The sequence below is a fragment of the Triturus cristatus genome, chromosome 5_2 (assembly GCF_964204655.1).
Source record: "Triturus cristatus chromosome 5_2, aTriCri1.1, whole genome shotgun sequence".
Taxonomy (NCBI): domain Eukaryota; kingdom Metazoa; phylum Chordata; class Amphibia; order Caudata; family Salamandridae; genus Triturus; species Triturus cristatus.
The window spans coordinates 420,601,812-420,621,519 of record NC_140588.1 but is presented as its reverse complement, the minus strand read 5'-3'; the positions used below and the strand labels follow the sequence as shown (position 1 = coordinate 420,621,519).

The window sequence follows — 19,708 nt, the reverse complement described above, 5'->3', positions numbered from 1 at the left end:
AACCAAAACCATGTTTAAGGTGTGATCTGAACTGCTGCAAGTTCAGGAGAGGCCTACATTTCACTCTATTCAATGATGTTGCTGCAATATTGCCTAAATGGGACTCGCCTAAAACACTGGAAGCAAGACCTCATAGAAAATAAGAACCTTTCTAAGAGGTCCTACATCATGTTTGCGTCTAGAATGATTGTGAATCCCCATCTGAGTCAATGGACGCCCTTCTTTAGGGTGACTGATTTGGAGGGACCGCTGAAGGTTCACACCTTCTACCACTTAGAGCTCTGAAGCGGCTGTGAGGCACTATGCTTAGCATGACCCCAAATATCCTCAACATAAAAGAATACTGGTCTTGTTAAATGATATAGCTCAAGCTGTAGAATCCCTACCCACATATTAAAAACGGTGATGCTGAAAGCGCCCTGACTATAGACACTCCACTCCAGAAATGTCAAACTGTGAAGACAGCTATGCAATGCTTCATTTAGAGAAAGAAAACTTAGATGACAGCTGAGCTTGAACACTCGCTTCTTGTTCCCATAACATTGTAAGTATTTAAGGCAGATACAATGTGTGCCGAAAGCACTGCTGTAGTTCGTTAAAATGTTTTATTTTAAGCTGACACCTGTGACCATTCTGCAACACTGACCACTGATGATTACTAGGCCTTCATATAAAACAGCATGACAACTTCAACGTTTGGTCCATGCAAAGTTTTATAAGCAATTACTGTGTTCCTCTTAGTGTGTGTATATTCTTGGTTAGAATTTCCTGCCTATTTTGCCATACAGCGTTTAATGCTGCAGTTTTCTCCCTCATTAAATATAATGGGGTTGCCCTGTGTCCATCAGAACCTGGGAATACAATTTAAAGGCTACAAAGAGTTCTGCTGCGAGCCACAATTCTTAGCCAAGAATTGTGAAAAATGTTGAACAATCAACACCAGCACAGAAGGATCACAAAATGATCCCTTTCACTATTGGGGAGTGTCTTACCCACTGACGACAGCAGAATGAGGGCAAGCTTGCAGCTGGATCTCGAAATGTATTTAAATTTGAGCCATACGGCTCAAGGAGTGAACACATTTTCTGAAAAAAATTCACACCAACAGAACTCTCTGTAGCCTTTAAGCTGTTTTCTAACTCGGCCTTGCATGTGGCTGTATCACATGAACAGATCTAAGCTAGGGAGCATAGAAAATTGTGTGAGGTAAAAAATGCTGGTGGTATTTGAGTTAGCCAGCTGTAAATTGCACAATACATTACCCTAGCAGCACCATCCTCCACCTTGTACTGCAAAATCTATTCCCACCAACAAATTCAAATACTGTAGACATAAGGGCCTTAACATAATTTGACTCTTAAGGGCGTGGCTCCACTTTATCATGTTTTTTATAGGCAGAGGTAAGAAAGTTAATGTATACCTCTCTATGCATACTTACCCTAGTGCTCTGTTTGTAGTCGATGCCATTGATACGATATTGTTGCAGGTCAATATACAATCATAATATTTTGACACACTTGACAACTCTTGTAAGACTGTTTTGGCAAGGAGTTTCATTGTAATCGCTCAACTTAAACTTTATTAATGCAATACATACTGGAAGACTTGTAATTGTGACAATACGTAAGATCAGGGGCGTAACGCAGTCCCCAGCAGCACAGGGGGCCACAGACCTTTAGGGGGCCCACCAACTGTTCAGGGACCCTCCAGTGGACCCCATTGAGCCCAAAACCAATGAATATCTGTGAGATATGGGAGACTCAGGGGCCCCTCATCACATTCTGTCGGGGGAACCAATCATTTTGCATTTCACCACTGCATAAGATTGACCATCATTTACTGCTATGGTATTTTCATTAAGTAGAACAATGTGTTTTTAGAAGGAAATGAATGAAGAGATGAAGGTCAAGGTGAGAAGATCACTCTGGGTCAAAAGGCAAAGGTCACACAGGGACTCTGAGAGGAGGTCACACTGGGATGGGTAGATTAGATTTACAAAAGCCAAGACCTGATGTGTGTTCCGAGACACATGCTTGTGGTTAGGTCGATTTAAAAGGATCTAAAAGGTTGTGATTTGCTCTTTTTTTACTGGTAAAATACTTGTACATCAATCAAATCTGTCATAAAAGGTCCATATTGCCATCTGCTGTATCTTGACACCCAGAGGAGCTGTCAAATATTTTATGTACTGTAAAATGTAGAATTTAACAGATAATTATCTTTTTTCCTTAGGTTCCACATGGGAAAAATCTTTTCGGCAACTAGGTTTTGAAAGGTAAGAAATGATTTGCCTACTCAGAAAAGTGTAATCTTTAAAATGTTTTATATTTCTGGAAAAGTGTAGCGTTTGCTCCTTACCTGCTTTTTGGGGATGTGGAAGTATTCAACTTTAGCCTTGATGTTCATTTGAACTATTGTCTTTGATTTCGATGGCCGTACATGATGCAAAGTCAATTCAAAGCACGCCGTGTTCAGTAGTCTGTGTAGCGCATCCAATTGCATCTCTAGATGTGATATTTAGAAGGGACATAAGGGGCCACAGATAAATCTGGTGGGCCACCTACAACAGACCAGCATGTAGACTGTGCTTATGTGTCTTTTAAATATATTAGCTGGAGAAAGGCTTTGAAGCCGAAACGTGTTGCCCCGGAAAATCTCAATAAACACTATATTTTTATCGTAAGGACTGCCTTTGACTATTTTCTTGGGCAAGAAGGGGTGGGCAAGTCCTGAGGCCACCCTCACAAGGTTGAGTACAACCTCCCCAGGACATCCTGCTCAGGAGAGACACCCCTTACCCAACACCCAAGGCCTTTTTCCCTATGTCTGGAAGGAATACACAAACACCACAGGAGCATGATTCACAGTCACATGATTCACAGTCACACAGCCATGAACACTGGCAGAAAGGCACAGTTGGTATAGGCAGAAAAGTACCCACTTTAATAGTAACTTAAAATCCAAATTTACCATTAAAAAGGATTTTAAAGTACAATTCATTTGAGTCGAACAAGCTTTTCTCTGTCTGTTCCTGAACAAAGGTTTTTCACTTATTAAGTGTAATAAGGTAACCCTGTGTCTATGGGAGAGATAGCCTTATAACAATGAAAAACGACTTTAGGAGCTTTTCACTGCCAGGACATGTAAAACTTAAGGACACATGTCCTAATTTTTAAATTCCATGCACCCTGTCCTGGGAGTGGTTGAGGCGTACCTTAGGAGTGACTTAAAATTATTAAAAAGGAAAGTTTAGGCCTAACAACAGTTTTATTTTGTCAGATCGAAATGGCAGTTTAAACTGCACTACCGGCAGCAGTGGCAGGCCTGCAGGCATGTTTTACAGTGCTACTTTAGCTGGTGTCACAACGAGTGCTGCAGGTCCACTAGTAGAATTTAATTTACAGGCCTTGGATACATGTAGTACATTGACTAGAGACATATAAGTACATTAACTGTACCAATTAGGTGTTTGGCTGCTTTTGCCATGTTTTAGGGAGAGAGCACACGCACTTTATCACTGGTTAGCAGGGTTAAAGTGCACAGTGTCTTAATGCCAACAAAAGGAGTTCAGTAAAAACAAGGGGAGAAGGAAAAAATTCTGGGGTACTACCACCAAAGGTGCCAAGTCTAAGAAAGTAATGAAAGTTAGTGGTAACGCATTTACCTCAGACTGTAATTTTAGTAATGGAACCCAGCAGGCTGGGTTTCTACAGTGGATAGTGTGTTCCTATTCTGTAAACAGCAGTTCCTCACAGTTCTTGGTATTTCCAAGCTTCTGTGTGATACTAACGACTTGCTTTTATATAGTGCTTCATAGTGCCATTTCTAAGCACATCAAATAACAGATGTTATTATTGCCAAATTTATGGTACTCATGTTACCAACCTCAGAAGTATGAGTGTGCCTTGCTCGGTTTGACTTTCACTCACTGCATTTGTCTGTTACATGTTCTATTTACTGAGCCATCCTGCCAGCTGTTGAAATGTGACCATTTGTGAAATGTACCCTTTTTAGGTCTGGCTTAACAGCTATTTCCTTAACCTATTGCTACCAATTCCTAAAAATGTACATAGAGGAGTATTACTGTAGCACCTCATGCAAATTGTCTGCCTGATGTATCATCCCATTTTCTAGTGCTTCTTTTGGAATATCTAAGGGCCAATTTTACACCGGAAAAGGACATTAAATTGCCCTACTGTTTGTCACATTCAGTTCCTTATGCTGTAGATCCATTTATACAAACGCCAATTTCCACTACATTTTTCTCAGCTTTGGCAAGGTCAACAGATCAGGCTTTAATTAATGTGCTAAGCTTCACTTATGCAAGCCTGTCTTTACATGTGCTAGCACAATAAAACCATAGGTATTGGTTTTGCCAATGCCTGTCTGTTTTTATTTTTCTGTGCATGCATTTGCCATTCCATGCAACAGCATAGTGGCTGCTTTACAGACAGGAATCTGTCAGTGATAAGGTACGAGTGCAATGTTGTTCTTTGTGTAAAATGGAACCCCAGGGTTGCCATTAAAACGTGGGCCTTTTCACCCATTACATTCATCCAGGCGCTGTTTAATTACGCCCAACAATGTTTTCTTGAACTAGTAGCACCGTACATTTTATAATGACGCGCAGCTGTGCTGTGTCAAATCCGCACTGAGTGACACTGTTTAATGTATTGGTGAACACAGCACACAATCCTTGTGCAAACACATGTAAATAAGTCTGAAGAGCCAATGAAAACATACCAAGGACGGGAGAGTGCTTCGGATAAATATTGCATCTGTCTGGCCTTGTCTGCTTTGCCTCTGTGCCTGGAAATGCATCTAACTGTTGAGGAAATGTGCGTGCACCGAGCTAAAAGCTTCCCCTGTAAAGAGAAGAAACAGATGTGAGGTCGATTCTGTGTAGAATGGGAACATTTCATCTCGACTTCAAACCTGAGCTACTTCGCTGACAAGGTCAATGTGATTAGACTCAAAGTTAACTCGCGTTCATTAATCGTGCTGTAAAGGCGATTGTCGAGTCGCATTATTAATCTGAGTGGTAAAAACATTCGAGATAGAATCATCCTGACGTCACCTCGTCTTCCCGCTCCTGCTGCTCGTCCTCAGGCACAGCGGAGTCTAACAAGCGCTCTGGTCCTGCGTCTTCAAGTGCACAATCAGTTTGGTTAAAAATATGCGTTTTTGGTGAAACAAATCATTGATGAAGCATATTTAAATACTGTCATTCTGGAATATAATGTATCTGAACTGCTGAATTTGTCACCACCCCATAGCCTAATATGACAAAAAAATATGCAGTTAAGCAAAGAAATCTTCCCTTTCCGTTAACAGTGCAGATATTGGAATGGTTACAGGGGGTGTGTAGGATTGTATAAACTGTACTAGGAACATGATCTAATTAATTCCTAAAACAATTATGGTAAGCTGCCGACTTTGGTGCAGGAAACCAGGGTTCGAGCCTCGGGGTCGCGTCCACATCCTGTGATTCTGGGCAAATCACTTAATCTCCCCGTGCCTGAATGTGTCATGTAAATACGGTGCTCATGTACAGCGCTCCAATACCTTCGGGTCGAGTTCGCGCTATATAAAAGATGCAAAAAAAACCAATAAATAGCGCTCATTTACTTAACCTTCTGTCGTTGCTTACCCAGCGAGATTGAAAACATGATTGGGGAGGTGAACGGTGAACCACACCTCCCCGCCTCCATCTCCTGACTTACCTGCAGCAAACTGGTCACCTCTGTTAATGGTCTCTTGTCACTGTTGATTGCAACAGGATCTCCTGGTTCTGCCCCGCACCTTGCTCAGGAGATCTCCTGGGGAAATCTCCACTCACCCACACATGGAGGCCTTCCCCTCAAGGGGTGAAAGCAAACTCATGGGCCTACTGCTTCTGTCTCATAGTCCTTCTGCCCAAATCTGTCCACTTCAGTATCTGCTAAACTAATCAGAGTGAGGTCTCATTCTCTCATAAACATTCATGTCCAATCTGCCCCCACTCTCGTACTCCACCTCTGCTTTTGATCTCTCCTCTTTGACACATTAACACTGCTAAGTAATGTGATTCCCCTGTCAACCTCTCTCCTTCCACTTTGCCATCTACTCACTTAACCCCTCTCCCATTTCTCAAATATTAGTCTAAATTCGAACACTCCCAAATAACTACCATATTGCCCTCTAATTTAGTTATCCCTGGGCGGCCATTTTGGATTAGCGTGCTCTCCCACAACTCAAATGAAAACAGTAGTCGGACTCTGCCGACAAATTCCTTTGGTTTGGCAGACATCTTCAATTGGCAGCTCTTCTTACAATGCCACCAAATTGCAATGCAGTAGTTTCTATTGTAATTGTAATGTAATTGCATTTATATAGTGCTTACTACCCTGACGAGGCGTCGAAGCGCTTAGCAGGATTAAGCACATGGGCATCACCAAACCTTGATTGTCTATATTTTTTCCTGTTTAAGGTCTTGAGGTTTCATAATTGCTCTGCCAAAAAACAATTTCTACACCTGGTTATATTTGGTTTCACATGCATTCATGATTCTGTGGTCTTCTTCTATGTCCTTGTACTTTGGTGCTGTACATTACTATATACTATTACAAACACGTATCTTTCTTCTTGCCTACTCAAAGTATACAGCATGCTATATTTTTGACACAGATTTGAGAATTGTTACACTTGATTAGGATTATTTGAGGTTTATTCTGGTGCATTTTACTTGGGTGCAGTGGCTGGCAGAGTGAATTCTGGTCCTATTAAATGTATGTCACATTGTTTACAAAATCTGTAAACAATAGTCTGTTTGGGCTTCTTTAACCTAATGTGATATTATCCTCCCCATATTATTCTCAGGTTAAATTTATATGGATACTTACAAACTGAATAATAATCCTTATATTAATGATCTACAAATAGTATGCCATGACCTGATTTCCCCATTGATAATGTAGAGCAGTCTGAGGATTTCTTGATAAAGGTACTTGGATCCTCTTTCTGGGTTATGCCTTTTAAGATATTTCCTGCTTTGGAGTCATTGGCGTTCACTTTGCTCATGTAAGATATCACTGAAAGTTGAATGTTCCAGCATTAGGGTGTAGCTTTCATGGCCTGCTTTGTTTGGGGCAATCTCTGCACACAAAAGGAGACCTTTTCAAAGTGTTGGAGGCCTCTTTTCCGCAGAGGTAATAAGCCACTTTACATGCTTGTGAGTCTGGGTAGGTCCCAGATTACTCAGACATATAGGAGGCTTCCTAAAGGTCTTTTATGGAAGTACATGTAGGACCACTGCAGTCCTCATTAGGATGGTCATATCTTAGTGAAATGCTTATCTACTACAATAGTGTTTTAATACATTGACGATTATCTATAGCATGGTGTCTTGCAGGATTAGTTTGTTTATTAATTATCTTTAACGTATACCTTTCTTAGATTGAAGGGCTCCAACTTCAGTCCAGATACAGCCTTAAGATTCATGGTCTGGACAAATTCACCTCTCCCAGTGTGTTTCCCTGAGCATAGTTGACACCTGTCTATAGTCTATATGGTTGTGTGATGGAACCACGCATGCATTTACCATGCATGCTGGCTCCACGCAGTCTCAACAAAGCAAGTCTTAACTACAACTATGCCTTTACCGCGCATGCCTTCACAACAAATTATGCGTTGTTAAGGTATGTATGGTAAACACATATCCGTGGTCAAGACTTGCCAGGTAAGTCTTAATCCTCTGACCCCGCCCTGAGTCCTAAAACTATTCCCCTCCCTCCTGAAAATGAACCGCATCCCCCCGGAGCCCTAGAAACATCCCTGCCTCCAATCCTAAAAACGAAACCACCCTCTCCTAAGCCCTAAAACAACCCGATCTCCCACTGAGCCCTAAAAACTACCCTGCCTTCCCCTAATTCCTAAAAACTATCCCACCCGAGCTCTAAAAACTACCCTACCCCCCTAAGCCCTCAACAAGTATTACGATCCCTACCCCCTGCCCTAACCCCTAAAAAAGCCCCCAAGCCCCTGCCTTGAAACCTAAACTACCCCTCCTTCCTAAACAAAAACCCCCTCCCCAGCCCTGAAAACTAGCCCCCAGCTCTGAAAACTACCTCGACCCCCCAGCCTTGACACCTACCCCAAACCCCCTCAGCCCTGAAAACTACCAGGAACCCCCTAGCTCTGAAAACTACCAAACCATACAAACTACCCCCCCCCCCCCAAAATTCAGCCCCTGCCCCACTTAACTCACTGTGTCGCGTCCTCTTCCGATCCTTCCTGCTGCTTGGCTGCTTCCTGCTTCCGCCAGCTAGCAGCATATACCTGGTTAAGGCATGTGCGTGGTTAAGGTAAGCTGAGGCCAAGGTGTCCGACTGTTTCCCGTCTATATACCGTTGCCCACAGATAACACCCACCTTCTCTCCCATAGGAATAGTTGCCTCTTTTCTTTTCCCATTAGATGTTGATGCCAGCACCCCTCCTGGGTCCAGCCCCTAATTAGGGTGCCAGCTTTAGAATCAGCTGGTGACCTAATGAGACAATGCCTGGAGAGTCTCTCCTTCATCTACTTGTCAATTATTTTACCTGAAAATGCAAGGAAAAGGGTTTATGTTTTCAGATCAAGAACTTTTCACATAAAGTTACAGAAAAACAGATTAATTTTGCTTGTTTGCATTTTGAGTAATACTGTTGTACAATAACATAAAGAAAGTTCAAAGAACACAGTATTATATGGCAATTGAGGTTAGAACTTTGTAACTAAAGATGATCCCCAAATAGCTCTTTGGGTTCTGCTCTCTAGGTTCCTTCTTGTGATGTGGTGATGAGCAGCATGTTTATTTCCATTTGTAGTTTAGTGGTTTTCCCTGGTAAGATGGATTGTGGCATAGACCCACAAGACTGCTGCCATGAGCAAACTGCAAAAGTTTATGAAGAATCCCATGTCTCTGTGAGGGCCCGCCCTGCCCATGAATTTGACAGGGAGGAGGCCAGGGAGATGGCTCAGTCAGATTGATGCATTTTACAGCTAGAGTGTAGCATGTAGGACATGCTTTTGAATCCTTGCAGGGCCAACTCTGAATTTCTTCTTTCTTAGGTTGATGAAATGAGCACAAATAAAATTGGATACTAATAACACCTGTTCTATGCAGTGCATAGAAATGTAAAAATCAATATGTGGTGTTTGAGGTTTATGTCAAACAATTTGTTTTTGTGTGTAAAAGTACACAGTGGCAGAATAGTGTGTGGTGTGCACCTGCAATTGCACTGAAGGGCAGTTAAAGAGAGAGAAACTTCCTGTCTATAGATTCACACACACTTGCTCAATTCATTGGATCCCTATTACTTAACTGTACACTGTACTGCTTTTGTAAAAATGGAATATCAAACAAGGCAGCATAGGTGGCATGGCATCTGCCTGCTGCACAGCTGTACATTTAGTTCAGTAACTCATGATATAAGATGGCAGCTCATTCTTATGAAAACTACAAACTACTGTTTTAGCACCATATCTACACTCCTCATCAGCTTTTTAAGTGTGGTGTAGAGTGTTAGCCAGTCTAAAGTTTTCTAGAAAATTCATAATTAAACATATACATGTATACATAAATGGAATTTCAGTCAGACCTCTTCATGCAGTGGCCTGCTCAAGCACCATTCACATTTTGCTTCCAACCACCACAGTATACAGGCATAGAGCCGGCCCACACCATTAGCACTGTGAGCAAAGGCATTTTGTTTGATTACATGTGTACAGCGCCTGAAAAGAAGTACTCCTCAGTGCCAGGGATGGTGTTCCTGGGCTGCTGGACACTCCTTTATTTGTATATCGTTTATGCATGTGCCAGTGTATTTCTGCATATTGCGTGTGTTTGAGAAAAAATAATTGCATGCTTGCCAAAGCCATATCTGCTGGCTTTGCTAATGCTTTTTTTTTATTGCTGGGTGTTTGTTATTATCAATCTCTTAGCACAGTATTACATCTTGATGGTTGTGTTATGATTTTATTGTAACTTGTGTTCGTTTGCTTTGGGGGTTGATGCAAAGGCATTGGACTTCAAAGAAATCTTTTATTTCTGTAGCTATTTTCAAAATCCCTGATATTTTATTTGAAGAAAATAAACACCTAGACGCTGAACAAAATGTACAGTTCCACACCTTCTGAAATGTTGTACATCTTTTGTTCTCAACTTAAAAGACACTAACACCTTTTTGTTCTTTAACAGCATGAATTGGTAAACAAATTATGAATATTCCCTGTTGCCATGCTCCCTTCTGTATGTACAGATATGATCCTGTTAGGCTCAACAAATGATTTAGTAATTTGTCAGTGAATTGCCTAAGTGATCTGTGTGAAGAGGGCCCTGGAAGTGATTACTATGGGATATCCTATACTGTTCTCTTCCCAGCCTCATCCAGCTATAATTTCCATACGTTGTTGGTCTCCAGAGAGAGGCACTCAGTGCATATTGTGCCAATTGTCATTAATCAGAGCAGGGTAATCCTTCACAGACAGGCTTACAGGAAGTATGTGTTTGGTTTTATGACTTCCTATGAGGCAGGCAGATCCCAGCGCCTGACCCTATAACCAGGAAGTGCCTCGTGTAAAGAGATACTCTGTCACCATTCACCCCACAACAGACCATGGCCTACTACCATCCAGTATATGGGGATGACAGGGGAACACGTTTGCTGAATCACACTTTTAAGATCTGTGGCAACAGATCACTTTTTCTTCTAAGTTAATTATTTCGATATCCCAAGAAAGAAATGTAATAAAATGTAATATTGATGAAGGAGCAGCGGAGTGGAATCGATAAAAGCCACCAAGGAGTTGTCCGTCAAAATACTGACATTTTTTATATGAATCTACTAACATATTGAACCCAGAATATCTACTCTCACTATATAGTCTAGAAAAGTACACATAGGTAAGTATAGTTTAACTATTCTGCAGGGTAGAGTGGGATAGAAAATAGGCCCAGGCTCCAAAATACATGTGGCTCCCATCAGGGAATCAGATACCTAAAAAAGTGGCCCACATTTGAACATTTTTGGGTAGTTTTAAACTTATGAAGACATGCCGTATACATGCTTTGGAGGTATAGGAAACTGTATACAATTTTAACTTGCTGTTAACAATGATTGTGGTAATAACACGGAAACTAACAATGAAAAACGGCCCACTGGACCATAAAATAGACCCAGAAGCAGACAAAAAACGGGCAACACACTAACCTGTCAGACCAGCCCTTCTGGCACTGCTAGATTGCACGATAGGCCAGTCTGACCCTGTACCCCAACCTCTAAGTATATATATACCTTGATGATATAAATATATATTTTCAAGGTGCGTAGATGTGGAGATAAGAATAGTAAAGCTACTTGCCTATATATACTTGGTGACACAGTGGTAGTTAATGTTCTGGTAATAAAATTTTTGCTGGTCAATATAAGAAACTTGGTAATGTAGTAGACCTGGTCAGCAATATTATATAGCGACGACATGAGCAACATCTACACCTGATATATGCACTAGCTGACATTAGGTTTTTGTTTAGTCTGCTCTCAGGCTATTCACCCAGAATCAGTGACAGCATCCCTCTGCACACCAGGCTCACCCTTACTCAACTGCACTACAGGTAACTCAAAAATCATCTTGTTGGCCATTGAAAAAGAACCTTTCTGCACGCCAGGACTGAAGTACCAAAATTGTGGGACTTCTCACCTCATTATTCCATTCCCGCAGGGCTGGACTGACTGTAGCGGGCATCGGGTATTTTCCCGGGAGGATGGAAGGGTGGGGTTGGTTTTGCAGCTGTGGAGGGTGTTTTTTTGTTACTGGGGGCTGGTTTTGTAGCGGTGCTGCAATACTGGCCTCCAGTACCAAAAGCAGCAGTGCTTCACACTTGCACCACATCCTAACACCCCCCTCACCCTCCCCGGGCTGGTACTACAAAATTGCCAGGGCTGCTTTGAGTTCGCAGTCCGGCCCTGCATTCCCTACATTGTGTACTGTGAACTGTTGGCTCAAATCATCCGATACACAGTGCAGGAAATTATACCAATACCAGATGCATCGTTAGAGCTAATGTAACAGGTGTTTACCAGTAGTGTGCACATTTATTTTAAGTGGCATTTTGGTGCTACTAAGAGTTGGGTGCTGTTTGCTACTCAATTCAACCATCCTCATTTAGGGCCATATGTAGGTAGCCTAATACCGGTCGGTAACGGCCGATTTTCGGTAAATATACCGTTACCGACCGGTATTTAGGCTTTTGCTATGTAGGGGGACCATTTCAGGATTCGGTATTTACCGAATCGGTAAAATTACCGAATCGGTAAAATTACCGAATCGGTAATTTTACCGATTCGGTAATTTTACCGAATCGGTAAATACCGAATCCTGAAATGAGATGTAGGTGACACTCAAATGAGTGATGTGTAGGGAAAATAATTCGGTATTTAGCACTAAATATATGTTGGTGCTAAATACCGAATTCATTGCAAAAAGCAATATTTTGCTGGAATAACAGTGCCATGTGGCAGACATACATGCCCTTAGGGCATGTATGTGCGCCACATGTGCACACATGCAGGAATCAGGGGTGCAACAGGGTGTCAATGTGACACCCTGCCACCCTTGAATGTGCTCCCCCCATTACCGAATCGGTATTTACCGATTCGGTAATGTGGCATACCTTCCCATTGATTCAATCAATGGGAAGGTATGCCTCATTACCGAATCGGTAAATACCGATTTGGTAATTACCGAATTTCTCCGATTCGGTAATATTTACCGAATAATTACCTACATACGAGTTACCACTTCTTAAATACCGAATCGGTAAAGTTCGGTATTTAAGAAGTGGTAACTTGTATGCTACCTACATATGGCCCTTAGTGACTTCAGAACATGACTGGGTGAGAGGATTCAAGTTTGTGAAAACTGGCTTAACAAAGATCCCAGCCGGGGGTGCATTAGACCACTGAGCTGCCAGACCTATCTTATTTTTATTTTATTCAGAGTTTTATATAGCGCAAACATGACCCAAAGGGTATCAGAGTGTTTAACAATTACATAATAGCAAAATTACGAGAAGAGAGAGATTCATCAACATAAAGAAGAAAAAAAAACGCAACTGTTACAACAGACATGAGGACAACAATGTAGATATTAATGACAAGATCCATGCGATGTACTTATAAACAATAATACATATTGAGGACATCATAGGCAAATAGATCAGAGTAGTCAATGCGTGATGACTCCCAGCTGGCAAGGAATTTCTGCCATGCTTCATACAAGGAACAATGTCGTTATGATAGAACTGGATGGAGAGAACAGATTCCATAACCAATGGACTAAGGGGCAACCTAGGTTAAAATTGATGTCGAGGAATAAGTTCAGACTTCAGCTATGATAGCGATTTGCTCATAAGGAAGATTGTTGCTTCCTTCTTGAAGGATGAAGTAGAATGAATGCTTCTAATGTAAGGAGGAAGCGAATTCCAGAGGCTCGGAACAGCTCTGGAAAAGGCTCTGTCATGGGCGGTTTCAACACTAGGTACCTGGCGCTCCGAGATGCCTTCCCCAGAAATCTCAATTTCTTTGAGCAAGATACATTGGATTTTTGTGGTGGAGTGCCTTGTGAGGAATACATGGCAGTTTAAGTTAAATTCTGACTTTAAATGGAAGCCAGTTAAGAGCCTTCAGATGAGGAGCAATGTCGTCACATATTTTAGAACCTGTTAAAAGTCTTGATGCAGCATTAAGAAATGTTTTTAGAGGGGCTGTGGAGACCTTGGGTAAGCCTGATAGTGTTGTGCAGCAATAGTCGATCCTAGAAATGACTAAGGCCTGTACTGCCAATTTAAGGCCTGTAGCTGAAATTAATAGTTTCTGTTTCCTTACATAGCTCGAGTGAAAGCGGGTGCTTTTTGCCATCGAGTTGATGTGGGTTTGCATGTCTAGGTTCTTATCAAGAGTAATTCTGAGTGATTTGGATGAGTCAACTAGGAACAGGGTACAATTTGGAGCAGTGATCGACTTGGTCCATTCCTTAACATCAGAAGAGCTTTTGCTCCTGCTATAGTTATGCCCTTTTAATGTTTATAGAAAGATGGTTGTGGAGGAGGTTGTTCATCACTTTCCACAAAAACCACCAACCCCCACCAGACAGCATCCCACCTCAGCATATAGAGATGAACCATCCAAGTGCCCCATACCTCTTCCTTGGCTATAAAACTTGATTTTTATCCAGAAATACAGCACAACCTAGCAAACAAACAGATGCACAAATTCAATAACAGAATGTAATTTTCACACCAGTAAAGAGCAGAAGCTGGGATTAATGATTTTGTTAGGTACATCACTTCACAGTAGTACAAGAAATATAAGCAATGTCCTACAGTAGCATATGTGTTTTATACTGTCTCATTTCTAAACAGTGAATAGAGGATGCACTCTTTCTTTGTATAAAGAAATAAATAAAAATAAATTTTAAAAAGTAGCAATTAACAGGAGTACAGCCCGTTAACCCAGATGAGACCGGGCGTAGTATGCAACAAAAGGACAATGTCTCAACTGGAGAAAATTAAGAGAGGACAATTTAAAGGCAGTGAAATCAATCACATGTGGGGAGGGGAACAAAGGAGGGGAGACCACAGCGTAGGGGTGAGGTAAAGAGAGTCAATTTTTATAATTCTGTAGGTAGTTGAGAGGCACTGCAGTACATATATTTATACAATGACCATAACACACAAGGTGGGCATTGAGCGTGCTAGTGAGAGGTGGACGGCGCAGTGACACAAAGGTGCAAAAAACAGCGTGAACGGCGAGATAGGAAAAGATTTAAAGTGGTCAAAAAACAATGCAAGTGTATATACAAAATGTCTGTACAAAATTATTCAGGTAATTGATTTGACCACAAGAGCGCCTGAGTTCTAGCCTGTGTAGTCAACGGCGTTTCAACCTGGATGATTTCAGGTCATCATCAGGACAATAGGTCATTAAATTGAAGGTAGTGCTCTATGGAGAAGAGTGGGAGAGAAAGAGGGGTCTGAATCAGAATGGTCCCGGGGGACAAGGACAGCAAGAGTGAATAATTGATGAAAGGAGTAAAATTACCTAGTAGAAAGCCGTTGTTTGGGCGTCATGTGTGGTACTAGATCTTTAATTAATAGAAGGCGCTGTGTTAATCTGTGGACGAAGAGGAATATCAGAGGAAGTAGTACAAGAAATGTGGGAATGGGCAGTGTTATACACATTCACTGAATATCCCTTCTTTTTTCTTCTTTCCTTTTCCCTCCATTTCAATCCTCCCAGTGCATCCTCGAACTCGGAATGCACGTCCTCACACTCACTTGCGGGACCCCCCGGGGTACCTAACTTGTACTATTCTGTCCCCTGTTTAGTTGTTTCATCCCTCGTGACTCCCGTCACGTGTCCCACTTCCATCTTTTTATTTTCTATTCTTTCCCCTACGTCCCGTATGCGGCTGCATCGGACGCTTCACTCATCGCCCTCACAACTTAGAGTTTTCGCTCCTCTCACGCTGATGGATTTCTCCTCAAGCTGACGGACTGATTTACTCTTCTCTCCTGGTACGCGTTCTTACAGTAAGTTCCCACCACCCCTTGCCCTCGTCTGCCTTGATTGTCCTTTCCCCCCGGGGGGCTGTGGTTTTATTTTTCATCACTGCTCGTGTCTTTCAGAATCTACTGCTCCCTCCCCACGCGCCCAGCTCCCGGGCCTTTTGGACACACGCCCCCGATTCATTAACACGCTATTGGCCCTCCGCCAACGCGTTCCATCGGACCTTGTACCGGGTAATTATTCTACTACTTCTTTTACCCACTGCCCATTCCCACGTTTTTTGTACTACTTCCTCTGATATTCCTCTTCACCCTCAGTTTAACACAGCACCTTCTACTAATTAAAGATCTAGTAACACACATGATGCCCAACCAACTGCTTTCTACTAGGTAATTTTACTCCTTTCATCAATTACTCACTCTTGCTGTCCTTGTCCCCCGGGACCATTCTGATTCTGACCCCTCTTTCTCTCCCCCTCTTCTCCATAGAGCACTACCTTCAATTTAATGACCTAGTGTCCTGATGATGACCTGAAATCATCCAGGTTGAAACGCCGTCGACTACACAGCCTAGAACTCAGGCGCTCTTGTAGTCAAATCAATTACCTGAATAATTTTGTACAGACATTTTGTTTATAAACTTGCATTGTTTTTTGACCACTTTAAATCTTCTCCTATCTCGCCGTTCACGCTGTTTTTTGCACCTTTGTGTCACTGGCCGTCCACCTCTCACTAGCACGCTCAGTGCCCACCTTGTGTGTTATGGTCATTGTATAAATATATGTACTGTAGTGCCTCTCAACTACTTACAGAATTATAAAAATTGACTCTCTTTACCTCACCCCTACGCTGTGGTCTCCCCTCCTTTGTTCCCCTCCCCACATGTGATTGATTTCACTGCCTTTAAATTGTCCTCTCTTAATATTCTCCAGTTGAGACATTGTTCTTTTGTCTCTTTCTTTTTATGCCACAATCTAGAAGCTGTTTAGTCTTAATTTCTGCTTAAATCCATCCATTCACCAGTGACAGGCTATTTTTGAATGGGAAAGAGCCTTACCAGTAGATATGAAACCCAGTATAAACACTATGACTTAAAATGTTAGCGCTTGCTTCAGTTCTTCCATGCTCTGTTGGAAGCAACATGTATGAGACACATAAAGTTGGATTAGAAAAAGGTGACAGAGAAGAGAAAAGGAAGGTAATGTCCCCTCAACACAAACGCATCTCCAAGAAACATCAGTAACAAAATAAAGCACCACATCATTAGATACTTTCTACACATGTACACGTGAAGCCTACTCACAATTACTACGCCTCAAAAGTTACACCATGCTTCTCATTCATAGGACAGGGACGTCACACAGGCTACTTAGACTGCGAGGCTGAAACGAAGTCGTCTGCTTCACAACCATTTTGGCCCATGTAATTAATTAAGGCGTGCCTCTTGACAAAGCAACAGTATATACCATTTTTAACATTCATTCATTCAGTAATCTATTCAATGAAATAAATACGACAGTGTGGAAGAAAAAAGGGAAGGAGGGATGCATATTAACAGAGGGAGAGAAAGAGCTGCTCTGGATGAGTCGGCAATTTAATGTAAACCTTGCCAATTTGCAAATAATTTGCTATAATAGGACTTGCACATATTAAGGAACTAAAAGAAGGATCAGTAAGTGGCATAGAAAAAGTTAAATCAAAACTTCATGAACATCCAGTTACTCTCTATAAGACTACATCATACCCTGACTCTCTTACACATTTATTCACTCACTGGCTCACTCACCCATCCACTCACCTTTTCTTAAGATTTACTGTTTTACTTCAGAAATGCTACTTCCATATCCTCATTGTCTTCGTTGACATTGAGCTTTAGCTACTAATTCACATTCCTCTATGAGAACTTGACCGGGGGCCGTATATTTATACGACACACTTTCCCTGTTTGCACCATGGCGCAGCTTTCAAAAGGGATGCAGCGTACAAACAAGGACAGTGTGCCTTATTAGAAAGAATGCACTGCTCCCAGAGCAGCTGCTAATGAGCGCTGCCCCCAGGGCAGCACCATGAAATGAAATTCGGAGTAGCTGTTTTAAAGCTGCTGTGTTTTAGCAGTGCAGGCAGCATGTAGCCTGCCCTTTCAAGAGGCGAGAGAGATCCTCCTGCAGGACGGCGCAGTGAGTGATTGTACCCCTCCAGTGGGCTGCCTTTAGGAGACGCACTGAAAGAAAACCATCTGTTTGTGGCTCACTTTCAGTGTGTCTCCTAAGGGCATGTTTGCCTCTGTGTTTGGGTGCAGAGGCAAAGTGATTCCCTCATTTGCATGGGCCACGCCCTATACAAATAAGGGAACACCCTCTCATGACATCGCGTACATGTGTGCCAGTTCTATACATATTACAGAAGGGAATGCACAAGCACCTGTGGCCCCTTCTGTAATGCCATTGTGTCCAGGTGCACAGAAAGTGGACGCACATGCCCGTGGCGCCCCCAGGGCACAATGTATAATATGGCCCCTGGTTGTTTAAAACAGATTCAAACATATTGTGAAAATATTGGGGGCAGAGTTAACATAACAGAGAATGTCCCACTTTGGCTCAGATGTACTAACACTTTGCACCAGGTTTACATCATGTTTATGATGAAAACCCAGTGCAAAGTGTTAAGTTGGGAATTACTATACAACGCAAATCAAGATTTGTTTTGAATAGTATCCCAAAGTAACGCAAAGTTGATCTATGCACTTGTTTGCGTTACTTGGCATCAAGGTGGCATTCCATTGGTGGTGAACAACCATTCTCATGCAATCATCCATGGGATTTGAAGGAAATCCCTTTCTATAAACATTGGTAGACAGGGATTTGAACCAAAATCTTATGCTTCCTCTAGTTAGGCATAATGTTTTCATTTCTCCTCATTTTTCCAACTTTCATTGTATGCAGCATTGTACAACACACATAAAAATGGGAATATACATAAAGCATATTTTTTGTACTGGAAGGGACACTCTCTACTACGAAACATATGCTTCAGAAAACACACACACTGTAGAACTATGGCGCCAGTGTGCGTTGGCGCATGACTGCCAAAGGTGGTCCAATGTGCAAGTGAAAATCATACACCACATGTTAGTAGATATGGCACATCTTTTCTCTCTCCCTTTGATGCAAGGGAGCGTCACAACTTTGGTGCAGTATTGCCTTGTTAAAAAAAAAAAAAAATTAGGCCTTTATGTGTGTTACATGGAAAGTGCTCTGCCTGACCAGAGGTTGTGAACTATTGTAAGTAACTAGGGCACGATCCATTACCCATTGATGTGTCACAAGTTAATTTAGTTCTGACAGCGGATTTAGCATTTTGACATTCATAGGAAGGGTAATGGATAAAGAATGTGGCAGGTCACATTCATGATATATATCACAGATGCTGCCTTGATACTTTGATTATAACATTTCAAGCAGAGGTTCTGGTAACTTCTTGGGAGAGGATGTCATGCATTTCCCTCCCTGAAAAGTTAGAAACTATTTAATTGTTTTGGAAGCATATGATTTGAGGTCATCATCAGGACAATAGGTCATTAAATTGAAGGTAGTGCTCTATGGAGAAGAGGGGGAGAGAAAGAGGGGTCTGAATCAGAATGGTCCCGGGGGACAAGGACAGCAAGAGTGAATAATTGATGAAAGGAGTAAAATTACCTAGTAGAAAGCCGTTGTTTGGGCGTCATGTGTGGTACTAGATCTTTAATTAATAGAAGGCGCTGTGTTAATCTGTGGACGAAGAGGAATATCAGAAGAAGTAGTACAAGAAATGTGGGAATGGGCAGTGTTATACACATTCACTGAATATCCCTTCTTTTTTCTTCTTTCCTTTTCCCTCCATTTCAATCCTCCCAGTGCATCCTCGAACTCGGAATGCACGTCCTCACACTCACTTGCGGGACCCCCCGGGGTACCTAACTTGTACTATTCTGTCCCCTGTTTAGTGGTTTCATCCCTCGTGACTCCCGTCACGTGTCCCACTTCCATCTTTTTATTTTCTATTCTTTCCCCTACGTCCCGTATGCGGCTGCATCGGACGCTTCACTCATCGCCCTCACAACTTAGAGTTTTCGCTCCTCTCAC

At 42.0% G+C, this 19,708-nt stretch overlaps 1 protein-coding gene across 3 annotated transcripts in view; it reads left to right on the top strand.

The window, feature by feature from the left end:
- PIEZO2 (piezo type mechanosensitive ion channel component 2) overlaps positions 1 to 19,708 on the top strand; it is a 1,161,909-nt gene that overhangs the window by 410,109 nt on the left and 732,092 nt on the right. For all 3 annotated transcript variants that reach the window (XM_085607342.1, XM_085607341.1, XM_085607340.1), the window contains exon 4: positions 2,233 to 2,275. In XM_085607342.1, the coding sequence (XP_085463468.1) occupies positions 2,233 to 2,275 (43 nt within the window). The remainder of the gene's footprint in view (positions 1 to 2,232; positions 2,276 to 19,708) is intronic.